Source organism: Augochlora pura, chromosome 2 (assembly GCF_028453695.1).
Source record: "Augochlora pura isolate Apur16 chromosome 2, APUR_v2.2.1, whole genome shotgun sequence".
In the NCBI taxonomy this organism is placed as follows: Eukaryota; Metazoa; Arthropoda; class Insecta; order Hymenoptera; family Halictidae; genus Augochlora; species Augochlora pura.
The window spans coordinates 6,078,669-6,096,107 of record NC_135773.1 but is presented as its reverse complement, the minus strand read 5'-3'; the positions used below and the strand labels follow the sequence as shown (position 1 = coordinate 6,096,107).

At 39.0% G+C, this 17,439-nt stretch overlaps 2 protein-coding genes across 8 annotated transcripts in view; one reads left to right on the top strand and one right to left on the bottom strand.

Annotated features, from left to right (window-relative positions):
* The window catches only part of Trc (Serine/threonine-protein kinase tricornered), a 32,411-nt gene extending 32,363 nt beyond the window's left edge, over positions 1-48 (bottom strand). The window contains 1 exon segment of the mRNA XM_078196370.1: positions 2-48. Coding sequence (XP_078052496.1) covers positions 2-48 — 47 coding nt within the window.
* Positions 49-12,302: 12,254 nt separating this feature from the next.
* Taf11 (TATA-box binding protein associated factor 11) lies at positions 12,303-16,145 on the top strand. 7 transcript variants are annotated; one of them, XM_078196375.1, is made up of 7 exons: positions 12,303-12,885; positions 14,061-14,207; positions 14,311-14,481; positions 14,553-14,815; positions 15,015-15,102; positions 15,211-15,307; positions 15,385-16,145. In XM_078196375.1, the coding sequence occupies exons 3-7, from the start codon at positions 14,338-14,340 to the stop codon at positions 15,516-15,518; spliced, it is 726 nt and encodes a 241-aa protein (XP_078052501.1). In that variant the 5' UTR covers positions 12,303-12,885; positions 14,061-14,207; positions 14,311-14,337; the 3' UTR covers positions 15,519-16,145. The 7 variants fall into 7 exon arrangements, with proteins under 7 accessions (XP_078052501.1, XP_078052500.1, XP_078052498.1 ...); XM_078196374.1 differs by having other exon boundaries at positions 12,303-12,941; XM_078196372.1 differs by lacking the exon at positions 12,303-12,885 and adding an exon at positions 13,467-13,585.
* The last annotated feature ends 1,294 nt before the right edge of the window (positions 16,146-17,439 follow it).

Below are 17,439 nucleotides of genomic sequence, written 5' to 3'. Positions count from 1 at the left end.
TCTCTCGTCGAACCAGTCGAAAACGAATCCACCAAGTGGGAAAGTCATTCAACGGTTTCCACCTTGGGGCGAAATACATGTTAGGCCGATGCATGTCAAATGTCGGATTTCGATAAGTTCGACACGCATGCGGCCTTGTTTCGATTATAACACCGTTTATCGCGTAAACGGTACCTTCGTCCTTGGACAATATCGTTAACAGTCTTATGGAATGTTAATTAAGTAATTATTTATATATTTATTCATCTACTGGCGAATGCCCATTACGAGGTAACGCGAAACAGAAATAGAACAAATACACCAATGAAGGGAGTACACAATGAAGGGAATCTAGCAGAAATGTAAAAGAACCATTTTGATTACAGAATATGTAATCATCTGTATACATACTTGTGATTCAAATACATTGATATCAATATCGAAAAAAGCATCTGTAATACTAGGATCATTGGCATGTGCACAGGTACGACAAAAGGGATTATAAGAAAAGGAAGTTCTGTAACTCTGAGAAATGCGTTGAAATCAACGCACGAGATGACTGAAACATAGGTCGGCAACAATTCTTGTTAGATCCGAAGACATAATATTAAAGCGAGGCATTAAAGGACAGTGGTCATGGTCAAGAATGGTCATTTGGATGGCCAGTTTTTGAAACAATAAAGCGAAATATTTGGTGCTTGATGTTTTTGAAGCATGCCCCAAGGTACGGTTAAGGCTAATTAATTAAGGAATAAATGCTTTCAAAAATGACGAACATCGAAAGAATCGTACGACGGCTTGTAAACCGAAAAATGCGAACTGATTCTCAAATAACTATTACGTATCGGGAGTTCGCTAGGGATCGTCATGGCAAATGCGTCAATTTAAATAAACGTCATTCGATAAGAAATACGAGATACGAGATTTCTGCTATTTCCCAAGTGACGATTCGACATTTCATATGTTTCAATTTACAAGACTAGACGAGAACAAAGAAATAAACAAAAAGTTCACGTGATCAGTGCTGCGACAGTCGTCAAGCTGCCACTACATCTTATTTTAAAAAAGTAGCTTCTTATTTCCGTATATTTTTGGTGTATATAAAATTATATGCTGACTCTGTATTACTCACGCTTCGATTACGTGCAATTGCTTTATCTACTCTCTCGTCTCGTTGGACGGCCTATACCTTGCATTTTTGGCTAGGACTCAATAAAAAAAAGTGCTTGGTGCCGAATGTCTTCTATGCACAATCCCTTCACTCCGTCATCACGCATCTGCCTCGCTCCTAGCTGTCCTCGCTATGTTACTAAATTCTTTCAGATTTCGACCATCATCGAATCTTTCTTACGATGATACGAGAAAAAAAGACAAAGAGACACAAAGATAACGAGAAAGACGGACCGAGAGAGGTACAGATCGCAGGAGAGCGAGAGAGAGAGAGAGAGGACAAGACGGATACGCGATTCGGATATCATCTGCGCTACGAACGTTATCTATGCTGTTGCTCGGATCGGATGTTTGCTTCGGTAGCTGTTCCAAGGGTCACGTGCTTCCCTGAACTTGTTGCGTACACCACGACCACGGCGAACTACTTTCCTTATTAAGCGTACTAAACGCTCCGTGTATTTCACGTAGTCCTGTATATTTTAAACACGACGGTGGTTGTGCGCGCGACCGTGCGATCGATGTAGGGCCTGTTATCATGATTGCATCGTGAATCGCGCGATCGTACGTGTTTCGCAAGATCGTCTCGATCAACGTCAACTCCGAGCGTTTATCCTTATCGGCAGTTCGCGGTAACCAAGCACAAGGGAAAGATACCGCTTTCTTTCAAAACTAGATCCGACAATTCGTTTAGTACGTCGAGGATCGGGTTGATTAGGGTCGAATCATGTGGATTTTATAATCCTCTTTATAGCGCGGATCGAATAATTTCCAGTTTAAAGGAAACTGTGGCTCGCAAGTGGCAGCCGCTTCCTTAAGTAGGATTATTGCACTTCGTCCTACTTAGCTCGATCCGATCCAGGCTCGCGATTAACGGTTTCTGGTGGAGCAGCAGGCGTACTTCGACACGCTTGCCGATAAGCAAAGCGCGATTAACCAACCTAAACGAAAATAATCGTTTCCTCGAATCTGCTGGCCAATCGTACAAGTCCCTAGGACAAACAACGAGAATGGGACAGGCCCCGCTTTGATATCGACGTCGATCTTGACTGGTCGTATCGATGATCGTGACTCGGTCGGTCGCGTAGTTGCAGCATCGTCCACGGCTGGTCGCGCTATAGTCTATCGTCATTCAATCTCGGCGCCGGTTATTCTCGCCCTCTTCCTCTTAGCTCGATTCGAAACCAAAGAAATTCACAGATTTATCAGTCCCTTATCATTCTCACGCGAAACTCGCTGCTCTTCCCTGTTACTTGCGCCAACCGACCCGTCGAGTACATAGGCATGTCCAAAATGCTATCCCTCTGAACAAAGTCTTCTGCTGCGATCCATGCGAAGCCAACACGTTCATACAAATAATAAAAGAACTTGCACGATCAACGGCTCGACATTACACTACTTGTCCTCGTCGCTCGATCATTTTACCAAAAGCACGTCCCTTGTTCTAGTACGGGCAAAATGTACGTATACAACAATATTCGAAGCTGCTTTTGAGCGATTCAACGAGCGTGCTCACGCTTAAAGTGTGAGTCGATTGACCGGTTGCACACGCCGTTCACTCTGCACTGATATTCCACACTCGTGGAGACACTGTCTGCCGTCGATTACGCGGGACGCATAATCGGATCACGATCGAATACGTCGAGATAAAACCGTTTAACCCATTTTGGGGACCGAGGAGAACACTGGCCGTACTAACGGCCAGCCAACGATTCGGCTACGCGAAGCTCGTTTCTCGAGCCTACACGATACGCGCTATGGGATACACGGTACGCGGTATGGGATACACGGTACGCGTCGACTCTTTCGCGCTGCCGTCGTCGTACACGTCGACGATCGCTTAGCTCGAGCCAACTCGCTTCTCCGCGCTGCTTCACGACTCGCGTTGCCTGCCGGCTTGAGCATAAAAAGGGGCAGGGGCAATGGTAGAGACAGAGGCAGGGACAGTTGGCTGGAGCGGGAGCAGAGGCAGAGGCAGAGCCAGAGGCAACAGCAATGGCAATCACTCCCTCTCTCCTTCTTTCCCTCTCTCCTTCTTTCCCTCTCTTCTTCTCTCCCTTTCTCTTCTCTCCCTCACACGTTTTCTGACTCCGTTTCGGTGTTCCTCGGTCTACACATATATTACATCGTCCCTCAAAACTGCGCGGACACTTCGTACCCTTGACGAATCGATTTTGGAGCGATAATTCCGTGATTCGTCAATTTACGCATACAGCGTACATAGACCCATTTATTTATTTATTTATTTATAAACCCTTAAATTTACATAAATAGTTTAAGAAGTACGTATAAGTAATATTGTTGCCATGTGTAGACTACATAGTAAATTGTATCTTAATCATGCGTGAATTTCAATGAAATTTACTGCGTGTGTACAAGTTACTAAAATCTAAAAAATACATTTTTCTTATTTCAATTACAGGCTCAGATGAAAAGAACATGAATTCTTTCATCATGTCAACTGATTGCAATTTCTAAAAATAATTTATTAGCCATTCGTAAACTAACCCTTCGAAGATCCAACAAAAAATTTAGATCGCTTGGCCTAATTAGAAAATAGTAATTCCGTTTCAAAAGATGTACGAATACTTTGCACACAAACTGTATATTGGCTACATAACACCTGCTGTGATTCAAGAGAAAAACCAGACCTGTTCGCAGCGAACAGGCAGTATTCAGTTTAAATAGCCTAATGTACAAATAAAGTCAGATAGCAAAAAGAATCAAAGATACGAGAAAAAGCGCGGTAGCCCAGACTGACGCTACCATGATCAAGAAAAGCGGTTCGTGTGCGCGGCAGCGTGCTACCCTCGAATCACATCTCAACCCTCAACCTTCAACAGCTCAACTCCTCATAAATCCTTCCGCGGAAGAAGCGTAAGAAGCGCAAGTGGAGTTAACGCGTTTCTTGTCGCGATCTCGATGTTTGCACGCGTCTCTTTTGCTTCTGTTTCAAAGCTGCAACATTCCCACGTTCCCACCCCGACCTAGACCGGAGAAATCGTGAGCAGTAAGCGCACAGTGTCTTCGAAGCAAACGACGAAACATCGTTCGCATTGAAAATGGAAAGTCGTTGTATTTATTATTCGAGAAGAGGAACGTAACCGACCGTTCTACGGACCAAGTAAAAACAGAAAGCGTGTCCGATCGAGTTCACCGAGACTTCGCTCCTTTTCGTGCACCTCCCTTCTATTTGTTTCTCTATTTGTTCCTTGGTTGCAACATTTCCGTTTCGAAAAAAGTACATATTTATATATAATGTGCATGTATGAACATGCACCTGCTCTTACACGAAGATTTCGAAATCGATATTTCGATTGGTGATTCGAAGACTATAGATTTTATACAGTTACGACAAAACTGACTGGCTTAAATACAAAATAGTAAATGTAAAAGAAAAATCTAACGAGACTGTTAATAGAATTTCTCGATTAGAGAAAAAATTTATTTTGCCTAATGATCAGGAGTGTAGTGATTAGAGTATCTTCCACAATTATAAAAACATCGCCGACCAGTCGTTACCAGTACGAAAAGACTCGTACTTAATAACATCTTTGATCTTCCTTTTTTTCCTGACCGTGAATCATCGATATCTTTGGCAATTAAATTTTGCATTCGAACATAAAATCATTCTTTAACAGTGGTTGACGACTTCTAGGTAGAGATTCTCGTATCTTACTGAATGCATGCACGCGTTAAACCTAGACATCTAGATGTCTAGCTACGTATCATATGTACGCCGACTAATTGTACGAGCCGCCATCCCGCAACGATTCTACGGTAATTAATCGTGAAACGACTCGAGAGTCGCGCCCGCACACGGCTGTGCAAATTTCAAATACGACTACATTACAAAAGGTGATCACGCCTTTTCAATTTGAATCATTGTACGCTGCGATGACTTAGCGACAAAAAATCGCGAGTAAAACTAGCCAACCGGACGACACTGAAGAAAATAAAAGAATATTTTGGAACGATATTCGCCGAAAATTGATTTGTTTGGCTCGTCCGAGTCGTAACCCCTCGAGAATAGTAATAAGAATCGTCGCCGCCCGCAGTCCTATGATGCAAATGTTTCTTTGGAGGAACGATGCCCACGGCTCTCATCCACGCGACTTCGATTTCGATCCCTCGAACGTGGGTTCTCGTTCGACTCAAAAAAAACTCTGTCGACGTCGCTGACCATTAAAATACACACTTGACCCAGAATACCTACAAGCGATCGAAATACAAAGACAGGGATAGAGACAGAGATAGAGAAGAAGCAAGGAAAGAAGTGAGGTAGGAACTTTCGAAGCGACAAAGAGGGACAGAGACTGCTGGCAACAGTTCAAAGCGCAGCCCGACCCAACTGAAATACCGCAGTACTCGACGCTACGTGTCGCATACCAGGTGAAAATATTGCGGAACCGTTGTAGCCGAACGTACAGCTCACCGACCAACAATACGTATCGCCACGAATCACTCGGAAGTCAAACCGATCAGCTTCGCTTTTACAAAGCCGAACGCGCCATCGCTGGCGATGTACGTAGATGGTTTCATTTTTCACCGGTATACAATTTTTTACGACATAATACAGAATGATAATAATGCACAAAACCGAACGAGTTTCTTCGACGCAACATACGCGTTGCTCTCACAAACCGAACGGAATTTGTTTCGTAAAGAAATGAAATCTCGGAAAATTGGTCTATCTTTCTGAAAAGGTTGATCGCAAATTTCAATTACCAAATTAAATTCGATATTTGACAACATAATTGTAGCCAAATTATGCGCGAGAATTAAACTTGATAATTTTGATAATCGTCGATTGTCAATATGACTTCTACCGCCAAGTTCGTTTCTAAGTATTGAAAATAACAATTCTATGTGTTTCGAAAATTTTTTAAAACTCCAATTATATTCACCAAGAATGTGGCTATTTATCGCGAAATAGCCCACAGTGTACAATGTGTCCCATAGGATACTGACGCTATAGTTTCTCCATGATAACACATTAGAAGACACCATAGGCATCGCCATCGATATCGATGTCGACATCTCTCATCTTCTCTGACTACGAATACGAATGCAACAGACGCTGTTACCGATTTCAATCTAGTCTAGACTAGTCTCTGATTGCCAGTGTCTCGGAAGAGTAGTTTTCGAGGAAACAGGGAATCGTTAGAGCGGTCGCGTAGATACATCCGAACAGGATTTCCACTCTAATAACGTTAACAAGCTAGGGAGGTGTACGCGAAACTGCAAAAGTGGCTGTAAAAGTAGTTGCTATAACGAATCCAACAATACTGGGTTCCACAGACTAGGCGCGATTGCGGTTGCAATTACGATTGCTATTAGTATTACGATTAACTGCGAAAGCGTCCACCTTTCCAACTCGGATGCTTCGTCGATCACCTTCCAAAGGTATCTACGTTACCAACGGACGACAGCACCACCAGCAGCAGGTGAACGAGCTCGATTGATAATACGCATCTACCCCGTTCAGTGTTTCGAAACCCTAAGATATGTTGCAAATAAAATCTCTACATCGACCTCTTAAAACAAACGATCACGTACTTATACTTATTGCTGGACTGCTGATTTATGCATTTATGACGAAGTTAGATGGCTCCAATTTAAAATAAAAGGATTATTAAAAGAATCAAAAAGTGTCAATGTTAATTTATCAAAGTGATTAAAAGAAGAATCCATTTACTATTTGGTTTATATTTTTTTGGAACTAGTGCAGACAATTTTTATTTTGCATACAACCCTGCAGTCTACTTATTGTGAACCAAATTTATGAGTAAGATTTATCATTGTACCTACTACTGTTATTCGAGCTTTGATAAACGACTTAAAAACTCGATAACTCAAAAGCTCGTGATTAGACTGCGGATTTTATGCATTTATGACAAAATTGAGCATGTGCGATTTAAAATGGCAAGAAGATACCAAAACTTCCTATTGGGTTTTTGCTGCTTACAATGAATGCAGGCAATTTTTATATTGCATAAAAATTCACAGTTTACTCATGACTAAGAGATGCATCCACACGTAAATTGTGCAAGGACGCCAGTGGCAGAATTGTTGGAAAAGTTGGAAGAGTTTCATCAGGAAACGAACGAACGACAAGAAAGATTCGTCGAGGAAAACTTTGATACCGGAAACAGTCGGAAAGTAACTTCCGTCTATTGTAGGAAAGATATGGGCGGAACCTTTACGCGGCACTCTCCATTTCTTCCACGCGAGTCACGAAAACAATGGTTCCTGTCTTTAGACAATTTGTGCACCGTGCTGTGTTCGCTAGATATCTTCTTCACAACTATTTACTTCCTGTAAGCCAGCATATAAGTAGTTTAAACCGATCGAAATGTTTGAAATCTCATTTGACAAAAGGAATTGCAACAATCGTAGAACCCTAGAAAATGGAAATAAATCAGGGAACGACGTTTATCGCGTGGTTACGGTTAACTACGTAAAAATAACAAAACTGCGCCGAGAAGATAACTCATCGCGCTATTGGTACCCCGTGTTTTCTGTAATTCCACCACCGTCGAGAGACCTTTGAATTTCTTTTCAAGCCGTTGAACAAAAATTCTCGTGGTCAGCTGTGTATGACTGCGCGTATGTACATATGTTCCAACTACGACTTTTCAGTGGTTTCGGTCAACCTACGCTTGGACCGATTACATCGCGGATTCAATTACTCAATAGTACAGCGGCAAGGTATTTACACGCTTTGGCTTCGCTCAGTTCCAGTCACACCTGACACTCCTTTTCCATGATTTTTGAACCACACACGATTTATATTAATATAATTTATTTAGAGTTGCACATTTCTTTTAAAAAACGATTTATTCAAAATTACACAATACTTTTAAAACGATTTACTCGCAATTGTAGGACAATTTTAAAACGACTTATTCACAACTACACGATTAATTTTTTTCAGTACTTTATTGCATTTATTCTACATACTAAATTTATCCGATAATAACGTAAACCATTATGTACTGCAATAATTAAATAAAATGCTGTAGTGAATGAATTTCTGTTTCGAGTTACTTCTTGTTAGTTTTCGTCCCTTAAAACAAGTTTGATATATTTGTGTTAATCAGTATTGGCATGACTTTTTCTACGCAATTTTGTTTTACTCGTTACGCTTTAATCGTGTAAAAGGAGGTTCGGGTGGACTAGATTGTTCGAAAAGTTCGTTTTTTTCGATTAACTTGCGCAGTCCGAGTTCGGAATAGTTTTTAAACAAACATTCGGCGGATGGGCATGGAAAAATCGGTGAAAACTTATTAGTGGAAATGGTGGAAATGATAAAACGTTCAATAAAATCAGAACGATCGCTCCATTTGCACAAGTACTCCTATATGTTTCACCTGCCTGACAATATTAACTTTTATCAAGAACCTCAAATAATATGGAAAGACTCGTTGGAGACAACCCAATATATTACTATACTAGTACACGAGTATACCTTGATTTTTAGAGAAATGCAAACGAGTCGGTCACGTACCTTCTTGATTTGGATTGTTAACGTTAGGGTTGGGATGAGAAGTCAAAGAGGATGGCGTCTCGTCCTCGGCGACGCCCATCGTTGTTGCCGCTGTTTGCTGATGATGCGTCTCCACTTCTGTAGCCTCTTCGCACCTGCGTAAAAAGAAACATTGTAGATTGTACTCGTCATTCGCACTGTGTATTTGCACTGTTCGCATTGTTCGTACTAGTCGCATCAAAACCGTACGACGCAAAATACATATGAGTGAGTTAGAATCAAAGTGGCGTGAGTCACATTTGCGATAACTTTGACTTAGGTCTTAAAATCTAATCTAAACGTGCCACAATATTAAAACGACAAGTGAAATAAATTATAACGTTATTATAAATTAACTTAACTTTAAGTTATTGTAACAATAAATTTGATTACTAAATGATAACATTCCTTGTGTCTCATAATGAGGAAAATCTAACTTGCGCCACTGTCATTCCAACACACTCATATGTACAATGATAACTACTGGCAACTGTTACTAACAAAAAGCAACAAAACTCGACTCGGGTCTACGGAACAGACGAAATGATCGACACACGTATCGACCCGAAAGTTACTCTCGTTTTCACGTTTAAGGAGATGAAATCCACATTTCAAAAGACTAATCTTGGAAACCAATAAAGGGACACGGAAGTGCTGGTGATGAAAATTGGAAGGACATCTGAATGGTTTATGCTACATAAATAAAATAGTTCGTCCTCGTATAATGTTTTTATAATAATGTATGAATACCTGGATTCTATTATGCGAAAGATATGGAGGCATACCGAAAGTTTGAATTGAACAAGCTCGCGACAGGAATCGAACTTGGACAGGCAATCGTATCAAAGAAATTCCTTGGCTAGTTATATTGGCAAACGTTTGTGGTTTGCCGCAAGACTGTGCTTTTCACCAATCACTGTTCAGTGTGTTCAGAGTCTCGCGGATAGAAAGTGCTTACGTAAAGTTTCGCCTCACTTACGAGCAGTGGCAGAGTCAAGGACCCGAAGCAGCGGGTACAATGAGAAAGGAATGGGCTCCTATTCGCATTCGTATTCGCATTCGTACTCATGTAAATCGTTGCTACTACTGGCACGAGACTCGACAAGATATTCGATTTCCTATCACGATCGTACTCGTAGATACGTATTTACTATTTAGTAGTCTATCTTTGAAAAATAACGTCTCACGGCCGATCAGCTATTCTATTTGGAAACGAGGTAAACGCCACGCCGTGCCGTAGCAACGCTTGACGCGTTCCCGCGTAATCCTCTCCGCAAAACGGAAAAGAGGATGTCGCGTCAATGGCCTAACGGTACATCGGCCTCCCACACGAACTCTTCTGTGCAATAAACGCATATTCCATATATCAATTTGACTTTCGCGCGTCAATTTTCCTTCGTGGCTGATTTATGACGAACTCATTGGTTCGCCGATAATTGTCAGGTTATAGAAATCATAACACGGTAACACTTTTGCTATTAAGAATAAGAAACAGAGACCAGGATAAGGAATACGGAAGGAATCATATCAGCAAAGGCCTCATACGACTTCTTTTTCCCGATGTGCGACACGCCGACACAACGCGACAAGACCCGACGATTCTACGATCTAGAAATCGTTGGTAGAGTGAACGAGCAGATCTGACAGAGCATAGCTTCGTACTAAAACAGGTCTCGGATCGTCTCAAGCGAGAAGAATTCTCCCGGTCGTTTCTCCTTTGGCCAACGACCGTCTTTTCTTTACCTTTCCACGCGTTCTGCGAGTCCCGAAGCACGCAAGCACACGCCAACACACGACTATTATTTTTCCATCGATTCATTTCAATAACTGATAAGCAATTTCTTTCTGGAAACCTGTTTTTCTTGCATCACCCTCTTTTGTATATTTTTGAGAAATTACGTTTCGTGATAAGTCCAACTTTTTACCCAATAATTTCAAAGTGTCTGTTACCGTCGCTACGGAAAATACCGTTTTGAATGACTGGATTGATTCAAATATTATTCAAATTCGCTTTAATATTTGTAATGTTAACAAACAAACTCTATCGTTTTAGCTTTTACAAATCTGGATACGCTGTGCAGAATGTATGTACATATAGATCTCTTATGAATTAAACCAACAGACTGACGGTTATCAGAAATTAGATGTTGATCTTGTTAATTTCAGCTATTTGTATAAACTCCTAAACGCACATGTTTCTACGCGCATTTAATAAATAATCAGTGAAGGTGACGCGTCAAAACAAAACCATCAAAACGTATAGATACGATGCGACGGATCGCGACGCGGCGAGTCCTAATCGATGTCGCATCAAACCATTTTGATATTGAACAATGAACAAGGATTAAAGTTTGTTCGATAGAAATGAATTCGCATCTGTATATGATCATAAATAAGCAGCTTGTCCCATTAGAATCATAAGCCACGTACCAAATGATACGCGTATAAAAACGATGATCGATTGATGCCTAAAATATTTCTTACCACCTAAAGGAAATTAAATTGTACGCATTCGAAATAATAATCGAATTGTCGGAAAACTTCGGAAGCCGAGACAAGGGGCACGAACCAACCGATTAGTGACTGTCAAAAGTCGATATCATGTGGATTAAACTCTAATCGATGGATTAGGATTACAGGGTAACCGCTCGTATAACGTTTCAACGTATGTCCTTTGTTGGAGAACTGATAACTACACGCGAGAATGTATACTGCAGATTTTATGCATTTACGAGGAACACGAGTATCGACCGCGAACACAAATATTACCGCCACAGTTTTCTCAACTTGTTCTAATTTGAAATGGAATCCATGCTTTCCTATTCAACCCCCGTTTCTTGAAATCCACTCAAGGAATGGTTCTTCCGCATAAAGATCCGCAGTGTACTAATAACCAAAGATGGAGAACTTTTACGGAACTGACGGATTTTGCAGAAACGAGAAATGCGGGAGGAGGGCGGACCGTTTCAACGGTTTCAACGGTTACAACGGTTTCATCGGAACAAGACCGGTTTCGCGCGTGATCCTGTCACGATATTTCGTAGTTTTTCAGTGTGCGTTCTATAAAATCCATGTACAAATACAACTACAACATGAAATCATTTGCTAAACCCTAGCCTGGTATGTCTGTATACATGTATCCATATGCAAGAATGTATCTACACACATGAAGCAAGTAGGTACGCGACAGTATGCGTGGAAAGAGACGTGCGCGCGTCCATCGCGTACCTACCAACTACCAGGATCGCAGAGTAAATGATCGTATGAGAATGTCTTATGTACAGTACAACAATGGTCCTTCGTACCGTCTATGAAGACGAGACAGTCAAGGTATTATGTTCGGCGAAGAACCGTCGCTGGAAACCCTTTCTTTCTTTCCTTCTCCTCCCTCCTCCTTCGCATAATTTTCCGTGAAATCCCGAAACGGAACGGCTATCGAATAGCCGCGCACATCAGTTACGGCAGCTACATACAACTTCGGCTCGAAGAGTTCCAAGCACGTTCCAAGGCTCACACACCGTACTCACATCTTAATACGCGGCTCCGTCTTGAAGCTGCATTCGTAGGCTCGCGGTATTCGATGATATCTGTAGAAAGAACTCGCGGCTAAAAGCGATCAGCACTTTGGCCGATCGTTTACGATATTTCACTGTGTCGCACTCACTCACTGTACTATCTACCCCCGTTGGCTCTCGAATAAGGTAGGCCAAACAATAGACTCGCTCAGGCGAGCCAGCAACCTACCGAACTACCAGCTAACAGTTAACAGCTAACAGCCACCAACTATGTATTGTCCCGAGAGAGTCCCGGTCAGTTCACGATGTCCGTTTTTCGCGCCGACAACTCTCTACACTTTTTGATCGGGACACTGGACTCGCGTCGTTAAACTCCTCGTTGAACTTGTCGTCGATGGCCAACCAACACCAATATCGTCTTCGGACCGTCAACGACCGTTTCCGTGTTGATTCTCGACCAACGAAAGTACTTATGAACCGTGAAAATCACGAAAACGAAGAGATATTGACAAATACGTCGCGGCGTCGCGACACCGTCGACTAAATTTTACTCGACCGCTAGTTGGCGCCACGCTGCCAGCGTGATTCGATCATGGTCCTTTAACTTGTTGGATCAGAGGTTCTCAATCCCTGATTCGTGATGTATCTCCGCGCGTCGACCTCTTTCTCAAATTAGATTCGATTCATCAATTATAGGTGACTCGCTTACGGCTTACAGATTTACACCGAAACCGTAGAGTAGTTTTGTAGAGGTGAAATTTTTGATTATACTTTTGACGTTCGAGTGACCTTGGTGATCTATAATCTATATACAGACAGTGTTGCCATTTCTTTCAAGTTGATACGAACCATTTGATTCAAAAGAAACAAAAGATTGCTTGCGAAAAATTGGAAATGTTACATGTAAAGCGTGGTACATAAAACTTAAAGAAAGCAAAATGAATCTGGAAAGTAATATTTAACAAATATTCACAATTTTAGGAACCAAATATTCTTCATCAAATTATTTGTATCATATAGCACGTATAACTAAATGTTTCTATATATGTACATATTTAAAACAAATTTTATATACGCATGTGTGTGTATACATGATTCATATGATTAGAAATTATATACCCAGCCGTATTGGCTGCATACAGATCTGGAATTATACAATGTACATATGTACGTACATAAATATTACATGCATATATGTATGCACGTGTGCATTCACAATGTGACTACCTACTTACAGACGCATGCACTATGCACACTACAAGTTGATTCTCAAAAATGCCAGAGTTTCGTTTCTATAAGAATGTTCTGTGGCGAAAAGAAAAACAGAATTGACTGAAACGAATGAAACAATCAATTTTTTAAAACAGAGAGTTTGGTATCCTATGCACATGCACATGTAATTCTGAATTATGTACATATATTTTTCAAACGTTTTATCGTTTACTTCTATCGATTAAGAACCATAGAAATGCGAAGGTTACTTCTTAATCTGTTCAAAATTTTCTTTCGGAAAGAAACATAAATACATATGTATTTTGCATGTCCGTTTATTATCAATTACTTCACTACTCACGTGTTGTTTTATTTAACAAAAAGTGAGAGTAGGGGGTGTTCAAAATATTTGTTTACAGTGTTTGCAAAATTTCAGGAATCAACAAAATACATATGGAAATATAGAAATGAAGAAAATAAACGATATTTAGTTATTGTACAAATTTATCAAAGGAACCAAAGAATTTACCTTTTAAATAATGTATTAGTATATTTTGTGTACTTCTTGGAATATTTGTAACATTCGATTGTTTGCCCAAGACATTATCAAAAACTAAGTGCATATTGACAAACTCACTCTTTAAATGCTTTTGTTTCAGTTATTTTCTCAACAAACAATTGAACAATTGAATAACAACTTCTGAATAGTATATTTCAAATTAATGAATCAGAGATTCTTTGATATTTGAGTTGACATTGCTTGAGTCTATATTATCTTTTTGGTACAATTGAGATAGTTGTTTTAAGTAGGTAAACTTTTTAAAATGCTATAAACGTTTTTGCTTGCTTGTACACACTAGTTGCTCCTGAATCTACAACACCATTTTTCAGTAATTCTTATATTTTAAGCTTTGAAAGTATATAACTTCTTCCACGATGGATAACATTTTTGGGAAAGAAGATTCTGGGAATGAAAGTGAACACATAGACATAGATGACAAGGAAGGAAAGGACAGTCCATTCCGAAACTCTATATCCAAGGATACAGAATCAATGGATGCAGATAATATGCATGTTAAGGTATGTTCAAAATCTGTGATACATTGTATACATATTAAGTAACAGTTTTTGTGAGCTATCAAATGCTATAGGTAGAATCTGATGCAATGAGTTCTCAATCTCAGTCAGATGTGGACGAAACAAGTTCTAATTTGTTAGGCACAATGGCGGAGGATCAAATAGATATTGTTAAACATGAAATTGAAGGTAATAGAGAAGAGGAGCAAACTACAGAGGATCTATTTGGAAATGATATCGTATTACCACATGCGAATCCAATAAATGTTAAAGAAAGAAGAGAAAGCAAAGAAAAAAGTAAAAAAGAATTAGAAGAAGAGGAGAGAGAAAAAATGCAGTATGTATTTATCTTTGTGTGCCAATGATGCTATAATTATGAATATGCTATATATCACTTATGTATTATTGACTATGATACTATGAACTTTATGTGACCTCTTGTTATATTATGAATATTAAGTGAGATATTTGAGATGATTAAGTTAATCAGGACTCCTTACACGAATCTGGAACTACCTATGCAGTTTTCTTAACAGGGTATTGGTTTCTAATTTCACGGAGGATCAATTGGATAGATATGAAATGTATAGGAGAGCCGCTTTTCCGAAAGCAGCAATAAAAAGAGTATGTGGTTAATTTGAATATATACAATGTATATTATATGCATTTCACGTTTCATTTAACGTTTTGCTTATTATTAAGTCTGCTTAACAGTTTATATTTTTATTATAGATTATGCAAACAATTACGGGTTGTTCCGTTTCGCAAAACGTAGTTATAGCTATGTCTGGTATCGCAAAAGTGTTCGTCGGAGAAATTGTGGAAGAAGGTAAAACCCAGATTCTTGACTAGAACCTTTAACCAAGTGAATATGCTTTTATTTAGCAACCGTATTTCGAATCACAGCTCTCGATGTTATGGAAGCACATCAAGAAGCAGGACCATTACTGCCAAAACATTTAAGAGAAGCTGTTAGGCGATTAAGGCTTCAAGGACAAATACCAAATGGTCGTGCACATAAGGCGTTTTTTAGACTGTAAATAATTTAGTACAATCTACATAATGTTAATTAAAATTGAAATTATAAATCAAAGAAATACAACATATTATTTTGAGAGAATACAATAAGTGGAAAATATTTTTCTATCAAACGTAAGTGCTATGATAGATTTTAGATGGTCGTGAAAATGTGAAGCGCGAAATTTAGGGGAACACAGCGCGTTGAAACGATATGATCACAATATTAATTAATATAACATATATGCTGGTATGTGCATGTACGAATATGTACAGAAGAATTAAACTATTCTAATATGCACATGAAAATGCGGCATACAATGAAATCAGTCAGTTACTGTAACACGGCTACATTCAGTTTAACAATAATTAGAATTCAATTTAGTTATCGCACGTATCGAAGTTTAACTGATTTTTTTTTCGTTCACGCGCTGTTGCTCTTAATTACATAAGAATTTAAGAGCACGTGCTATGCGATTATTATATGTATTTACGATGATTCAGTGTTTCGGTTTTACATTCCAAGAGAATTCGGATAGCGGAATTGAATTAAAAGTTAGTTAGTAATTCATTATTAATAATACAGTAAACATCGTATAACACAATAATTTTAATGTAATTTTACGTAAATTTTAATTAAGCCTATTGTATGCAGATTAGTGAATTAAATCTACAAAAATATATAAGGGACCCATCGATTTTGAGATCTCAACAGCATTTCTGTTCCTTAGAAAAATCAAAAATTTGTGGTCGTAGGTTGCTCAATTATTTAGCAAAAAGTATAGAAGAACAATCTATCAACAACGATTTATTCCATGAAAATAGTGCCGAGTCTTTGAAAAGAAACGAAAATGAAACTAAGGAAATATGTACGTGTATGATGTAATCGACAAATATTGAAGAATATGTAACTATATTTGTATGCATGTATGTATGTACGCATGTATGAAGGATTAGCATGTTTTTTTTCGTCACATGTATCTCAGATGTAAATTCAACTTGTCCTTAGTTGTTATGTAGCTTACCGATAAATCTACATGTACAAAAATTTGTTCGAAAATTTTATAGATCATGAACGATGGGATGAGTGGGGTAAGTGGAGCATATGTAGTGTAACTTGCGGAAATGGTCGACAGGTCCGATGGCGTCATTGTTCGGGAAAAGACTGCACAAAGGGATTAAAAAAAGCACAAATAAAACCATGTCGGTTGAAAAAATGCGACAAAAATATTCTGAATTGGCTTGGAATTAAAACTTGATAACTATAATCTACCAAACATCATTAATATTCCTCATAAACATATCTCTATTTGCGCATGTACTTATCCTACATACATGTATTATGTAGTAACAATATCTTATGTTAAATATACTGCAAATTATTTAGACACGATTCGTATGCAAACATATGTACCACAAATAGACCATGAATTTGTGTATAAGTAGAAATTTTTAACAGGATGTCTACTATACTTTTATTTTATGAACATTTGGCATATGTTGGCAACTTTGTCTTTTTCATGAAAAGTACTTCTTTCAAAATAATAATTTCTATTCTATTTGATTGGTGGTACTATGTATTTTAACCAAATTAACAGATAATTTCATTGAGACATGTTTGCTACGCGAAATGATTACTAATATACAAGCCGTGTACATACAATTTCATGCCACATACGTTGAGAAAACAAACTGTAAAATTAATGATAATCAGTTACATCATTAGGAACTATACCTTTGGCATATTTGCAATCCATAAATGTTTTGACTACTATCACGTCGTATTTGCTTTATAAAATGCACCATCCTTTTTTAAAGCGGGTAACGTTCAAAATGAAGATTTGCTACGTAAGAAGCAGTCACTTGAATTTGAAACTGTCAGTGAATATGATAACGACGAACCAGACAGAAACGAAGAAAATGACATAGGTGCGGAATGTAATG